Raw genomic sequence first — 7403 nt, 5'->3', positions numbered from 1 at the left:
CAGGGGACGCGGGTTCGTGCCCCGGTCCGGGAGGATCCCACATGCCGTGGAGCGGCTGGGCCTGTGAGCCATGGCCACTGAGCCTGTGCCTCCGGAGCCTGTGCTCCCCAATGGGGGAGGCCACAACAGTGAGAGGCCTGCATACCGCAAAAAAAAAAAAAAAAAAAAAAAAAATTTGCCAGTAACTATTCCAATTCCACAAACTAAAAATGTAACAAGAAACAGGTAAAATTAATTTAAATAATATATTTTATTTAACTCAATATATCCAAAATATTACCATTTCAGCATGTAATCAATATTAGAAAAGTATTAATGAGACATTTAATTTTTTTTTCATACTGAGTCTTCAAAATCTGGTATATATTGTATACTTTCTTAATTTGGATGTTAAATTTTCATTCAAAATACTTGCTCTGTATTTAGATTTCATACAATTTACATTTGCAAAAGACAATTCACATACCCAAGTTATTCCAAGCATACTTAAAAGTTTTCCAGTAACTGAGTTGAGAATCTATATTTGGATTAATTAAAATTTAAAAAAATCAAAAATTCAGTTCCTCAGTTATGCTGACCACAGTTCAGGTGCTCAAGACTTACAACATGGCTTGGGTTGCAGTCCTTGGCAGCGCTGACTTAAAGTGCCCCAAGGATGTTGGCTTAGGGTGTTGCTATTAACAGAATGGTGTTCAGAGAACACTGTCTTTAATCTCCTCTCAAAACTGCATAACTTTCTTGTAGGTTAAACTATCCACTGTTAGCATCAACATTTTATACATAATTAAAATTTTTCTTAATTATATTTTCTCATAAGATGCCATGTCTTCTAGTAACAATCAGATTTTATGTATAAATGCTTCCTGTTGAATTATGAAGAGGCTTATAGCAATACAAACTCTAAAATGACCCAATCAGTCATCCATCCTTCTCCAGTGCAAACATTACCACAAAGTGTTAAACCAGCCCCTAAAACCAATGTTAAAAAGGGGATCCCACAATATTTTTTACAAAGTAGTGATTAAATATTCCTTGAATATTTATTTAAGTGGAACAATTCCTGAAAGTAAAGAAGTGAAAATATTTTTACGCTATGCTTTAGTTCTCCAATTTATTTCATGATTTCTTTACAAGAGAAGCGTTTAAAAAATAAATGCTATACACTTAGGTGTTAGACTGAATGACAACAGCTATGAAATTTCTTTTTCACTGAAACCCTTGAAATTATAAAATTTTAAGTGTGACCCTTGAAATGACAAAACCCATTGATTAAAACAGATGCTCAAAACTTTACCAAAGTGAGTAATTAATCCTGTGCTTAAACTGCTGCAAAAGCTGAATGAGATACAAATGCTGGAGCCGATGAATTCTACACCTTGGCCCTCAGGCTTCTGGCTTGGTCCCACAGCTCCATTTTTGCAACTGCCGAGAGGTGAACTTCATCGGGCCCATCTGCTAAGCGCAAAGTTCGCGTTAGGGCATACCTGCAAAAACACAAAGAGCAGGGATGGCAGGACTTAGCAAAGAGGAACCTGATGCTTTAACATCAGTCACTCTGATTCTAAGCCAAGATTATTAGTGTTTGAAATCTCGCCAAGGCAGTGATAAGAAAAATTGCACAGGGAAAATCAAGGAAAGTCAGCCCAAGGGCTTGTGAAATGCCATTTTCAAGTCCTCACCTTGGGAGTGGAATCTTAAATGGCACAGTGCAGTGGGCTTAATCTCAGTCTTGGTTTGCTGTAGGTACTAGTGTTTGCTAGAACTAGGAGATATCTTAGGTAATCCACAGGCCATGAAGAATATATAACATTTATATACTATAAATATATAGTACTATATATTCTTTCTTATTAAAAATTGATGGGGGAAACTGATGGGGCACCAGACTCTTATCTCCAGTGTGAGAGAGAAGGTGGCACCATGCCCAGTGGTGATGGGCAGTGGAGAGTATTCCTTCTTGATCCCAGAAAGCACATGTGGACATGAGGTGGTGGCTGGCATGCACTGCCGCAGTCTGGCCACGGCCTCTGGGTGTGGGTGGTAAAGTGTCCTAAGTGCATACCTAAGCCTTGCTCTGCTCCCCTCCTCTCCTTCCTGTTCCAGGGTGAACCCCCATGAGTTATTTACAGCTCAGGAACCCTCAGTGCATCTTCTCAGTGTAAAAGTGAACATGAATGAGTGAAATGACAATTGTAATCATAAAACTATTTATTGGTACTGAGCTCTATAGTAAAATACCTATATTGCCTCAGTTAGCCTTCAATTATGCTTTAAAGTAAGTTAGCTATTTTTATTTTCTTCATAAACAGTTAGTATCAAGCCATCTGTAGATTTTTTTAACTCCAAGCCCATCAAATGTAGATGGTGATTAAATGACATCTACTCACATGTTAGCCAGAGGGTATTCATGGGAAACGCCGGCACCTCCACACACTTGGATGGCCTGGTCAATAATTTTGCAGACGGCCCGAGGAGCAGCCACTTTAATCATTGCAATCTACATAAACAAGATATAAAAAGAATGTTCCTTTCTTAGACAATACACAATGTGATAGAATTTGATATAATCTGTATTTTCTTTGTGAAAAGAAACAAGGGAACTTTCCCACATACACACACCACTGAAACACAATCTTTGATGAAAGCCAACAAAGATCCACTAATGCAGCTAACGGACATATTTCAGTCAACACAGACCTTCTGGAAAGAGATATCTCTTCCAAATCACATTTTATTAACTTATTTATTACTTGTATTGTCTTGTTTCTAAAAGGATTTCAGGCAACTGATAAGTGACATTCATCACCTTAGGGATCATAAAGAGTTAAAAAGTTTTCGATAATCAGTTTTCCCTTGGCAATTTCATTGCTTTTATAATTAAACGATCATGTTCTTATTCCAAATAAGCCAGAAACATAAGAAGGCAGGGGACGAGAGGTGTCTTCTATGAAACATTTCTATGTGGCAGCACAGTGCTCTGCATTCTGTATCAACTTGGTCAGTCTTCGCTAGAACCCTAGGCCATAGGCAGACAGGTCACATACTTTGCCCAAGGTCAAGAGGTTAGCAGAAAGTAACATACCGGGTACAATTCCAAGTCAGTATGAAGTTTGGTATTTCCCTACCTTCTCTGCCTTCTCTTGCTGCATCTCGAGAAAGCTGAAGATATTCTGCATCCTGAAAATCATTCCCTAAAGCAGCCCAGTGAAAGGAAAACTAGCAAGGGTGATTGTATAAATGTATAAATTATACATTTATAATTTTTAAACCAAAATCACATGGAAGCTTCTGATATTCTGAGTGCCCTCAGGCACCATGAAACCTGGAATGCCCAAAGAGTGGGACAAACTTCTTGGAGAAGGCTTGGCAGATGGTGGTCCAAGAGGCCTCACCTCCTTCTTAGCACCAGAGCTGCCCAAAGTATCAATGCTATGGGCAGCTTTCAAAGTCAACAAGCGGATCTCCTCAATGGCAATGCGGCTTTCAGCGATCCAGTGAGCCACCACCTCCTGCAGGGGAGCAAAGGGCAGCAGAAGAAGGAGGAGATAAGCTGGTGTCTGAGGTCCACATGTAACACAGACTGGTAGTTTGGTGAAAACATCCTCTACGCCAAGGACTGTTCTCAAGCCTTACTCTATATATTTTTATTATATATTTTAAATAAATATATTTATTTAATCTTTGGCTGCGTTGGGTCTTAATTGCTGCATGCGGGCTTTCTCTAGTTGCGGTGAGTGGGGGCTACTCTTCGTTGTGGTGCGTGGGCTTCTCATTGTGGTGGCCTCTCTTGTTGCAGAGCACAGGCTCTAGGCATGCGGGCTTCAGTAGTTGTGGCATGCAGGCTCAGTAGTTGTGGCGCATGGGATTAGTTGCTCCACGACATGTGGGATCTTCCCGGACCAGGGCTCGAACCCATGTTCCCTGCATTGGCAGGCAGATTCTTAACCACTGCGCCACCGGGGAAGTCCTCTATATATTTTTAAATGGAAGAGTTAATTTGTTTGAAATAAACAGCCAGCCACATACCCATGGAATGCTGCAGGTAACATTGGTGGATTTTAGAAAAAACTTTATTTGCTAAGAAAAATAATTTATTTTGGATATCCTGGTGTCTAAAGTTAAGATGGTCTAACTGAGCAATTTTCTTATTGCCAAGACACTCCTTACTGGCCCTTCTGAATGCTAACTGCACACTACCATTGACACTTGGTTAAATGTAAGGTGGTGGACCTGCTTATAGACAATCTAGATAATTCCTAAGATAATTTCAGTGTTAGAATGGTCCAGCATCCTTTGTTGTGTTATTACTATTATTTATTTAGTAAACATGAACTTTTTCTTTGGTGAACAGTTCTATGAATTTTAACACGTGTATACTGGTATAACCACAATCAAGATACAGAACAGTTTCATCTCCCCCAAAAAACTCCCTCATGCTGCCCCTTTTTAACACTACTTCTGCCCTCTAGCAACCACTCAATGGTTCTCAGTTATTATACTGTTGCCTTTTCCAGAATGTCATATAAATGGAATCATTTAGCATGTATTCTTTAGAGGCCGGCTTCCTTCACTCAGCATAATTCCTTTGAATTTCATCCGAATTGTTCTGTGTATCAACTGTCCATTCCTCTTTATCACTGAGTAGTATTCCATTGTAGGGATGTAACACGATTTGTTTTTCCATTCACCTGTTGAAGGACAGTTGGGTTGTTTCCAGTTTTTGGTGAATTATTAACAGAACTTCTGTAAATATCTGTATATGGGTTTCTGTGTGAACATACCTTTTTATTTTTTTAAAGCAAATACCAGGAGTGGAATTGTTAGGTCATGTGGTAAATACTTGTAAGAAGCCGTCAGTTTTCCAGAGTGACTGTACCATTTTGCATTCCCACCAGCAGTATATGAGTTCCAGTTACTCTTCAAACCATCAGCACTTGCTATCATCAGTATTTTAAAATTTTAGCCATTTTAACAATGTGAGATATCTCATGGTGGTTTTAATTTGCATTTCCCTAATTGCTGATGATATTGGTCACCTCTTGATGTGTTTATTTGCCATTTATAAATTCTGTTTGGTGGCAAGTCTGTTCAAGTCATTTGCCCATTTTTAAAGTGGGCTTAGAGAGCTGGGCTTAGAGTTCATTATTCAGTCATTTGTTAGATAGGCAATTTGCAAATACTTTCTCCCAGTCCATAGCTTTTTTCATTCTCTTAATAGTGACTTTCATAGTGCCAAAGTGTTCAATTTTAATGAAGTACAATTTGTCAATTTTTCCCTTATGTGTCATGTTTTTGGTGCATGTCTAAGAACATTTTGCCTAATACCAGGTCAGGAGACTTTTATCTTCGTGATATTTTCACCTATATAAAAAAGTCAATTGACCCATGTTTTTATGAGTCTATTTCTAGACCTGCTATTCTGTTCCAAAGACCTATGTGTCTCTCCTTATACCACACTGTCTTGATTGTCGTAGCTTATGGTAAGTCTTCAATCAGATACTGTGATTCCTCCAACTTTACTCTTCTTTTTCAAACTGTTTTATTATTTTAGTTTCTCTGTATTTCCATATAAATTCTAGGATCAACTTGCTTATATCTACAAAAATGTTCTGCTGGGATTCTGATTGGAATTACATTAAATCTATAGATCAATTTGAGAATAGCTGACATCTTTACTATGTTAGCCTTCCAATCCATGAAGACAGTATTTCTCTGTATTTATTTAGGCTCCTTTTGGTTTCTTTTACACTTTTATAATTTTTAGCATCTAGATTCTATACATGTTTGGTTAGATTTGTACCTATTTCCTTTCTTAGTCTATTGTAAATGGTATTTAAAAAATTTCAGCTTCCGATTGTTCACTGCTAGTATACAGAAATAAAATTAATTTTATGTGTTGATTCAATCCTATGACTTTGCTAAAGTCACTTATTATTAGTTCTAGGAAGATTGTTTTGATTTGTTTGGTAGATTTCTAAGGATTTTCTACACAATCATGTTTACAAAGAGGGGCAGCTTTATTTATTTTTTCCCCCAACTATGCACTTTATTTCTTTTTCTTGTCTCACCACAATGGCTAAGACTTCCTCTATGATGATAAAGAGCAGTGGTGATGGGACTTCCCTGGTGGCACAGTGGTTAAGAATCCACCTGCCAATGCAGGGGACATGTGTTCGAGCCCTGGTCTGGGAAGATCCCACATGACGCTGAGCAACTAAGTCTGTGTGCCAAAACTACTGAGCTTATGCTCTAGAGCCTGTGAGCCACAACTACGGAGCCCATGTGCCACAACTACTGAAGCTTGCGCACCTAGAGCCCATGCTCCACAACAAGAGAAGCCACCGCAATGAGAAGTCCGTGCACTGCAATGAAGAGTAGCCCCTGCTCCTTCCAACTAGAGAAAGCCTGCATGCAGCAATGAAGACCCAACACAGCTAAAAATAAATAAATAAACATTTTAAAAGTGTTAAAAAAAAAAAAAGAGCAGTGGTGAGAGTAAACATCCTTGCTTTGTTCCCAATCTTGGGAATGAAAACATTCAGTCTTTCATTATTAAGTATGATGTTGGCTGTAGAATTTTTAGATGCTCTGTTTCAGGTTAAATAAATTCCTTTCTCTCTCTAGTATGCTGAGAGTTTTATCATGAATAGATGCTGAATTTTGTCAAGTGCCTTTTTCTATCAATCGATATGATCATGTGGTTTTTCTTTTCTAGGTTGTTAATATGGCACATTACAATGATTAATTTTCTTAATGATTGATATTCGAATATGAATCAGCCTTGCATTCCTGGGATAAACCTCACTTGGTTGTCCTTTTTACATATTGCTGGATTATATTTGCTAGGTTTTTGCATCTATACTGGTCTGTAGTTTGTTCTTGTCTGGTTTTGGATTAGTGTAATTCTGGTCTCATAAATGAGTTGGCACGTGCTTCCTCCTCTTCGTTTTTCTGGAAGAGATTGTATAGAATTTGTGTTATTTCTTCTTTAACTGTTTAGCAGAATTTACCAGTGAAACCATTTGGGCCTGAAGATTTCTTTTCTCAGGATATTTTAAACTGTGTATTCAGCTTCTTTAATAGTTGTAGAACCATTCAGGTTATCTATTTCACATTCAGTGAGTTTTGGTATTTTGTGGCTTTTGAGGAATTGATCCATTTCATCTAAGTTGCTAAATTTATGTGCTCTGTATACATGCCTGAGTGTGTGTTTCCTAAGCCCCAGATCTAGAGTGGAGCAGATTCTACCTCAGCTTCAGCACCAGTCCCTATTCTCCAGTTCAGGTTTTCCCAGAGAACTCCACATTGTGGTTTATAGAATACTTGCACAAATTATGAAATTGGTATTTCCAAAGACTTCTATTTCCAGGAAGATGGAATAGATGTATGTTTCCCTATTCCTC

General features: G+C 38.2%; 1 protein-coding gene across 3 annotated transcripts in view; it reads right to left on the bottom strand.

Moving 5' to 3' along the window:
- Positions 1 to 284: 284 nt before the first annotated feature.
- Positions 285 to 7403, bottom strand: part of ACAD11 (acyl-CoA dehydrogenase family member 11) — an 88633-nt gene continuing 81514 nt past the window's right edge. For 2 of the 3 annotated variants that reach the window (XM_082839225.1, XM_082839227.1), the window contains 2 exons: positions 2388 to 2497; positions 285 to 1484 (listed from right to left, as the gene is read on the bottom strand). In XM_082839225.1, the coding sequence (XP_082695351.1) occupies positions 1370 to 1484; positions 2388 to 2497 (225 nt within the window). In that variant the 3' untranslated portion in view covers positions 285 to 1369. Of the gene's footprint in view, positions 1485 to 2387; positions 2498 to 3392; positions 3510 to 7403 lie in introns of all 3 variants that reach the window. The other variant, XM_082839226.1, reaches the window with a different exon arrangement.

The sequence above is a fragment of the Leucopleurus acutus genome (assembly GCF_964270905.1).
Source record: "Leucopleurus acutus genome assembly, chromosome: 5".
Taxonomy (NCBI): Eukaryota; Metazoa; Chordata; class Mammalia; order Artiodactyla; family Delphinidae; genus Leucopleurus; species Leucopleurus acutus.
This window is presented reverse-complemented; position numbering and strand designations above follow the sequence as displayed.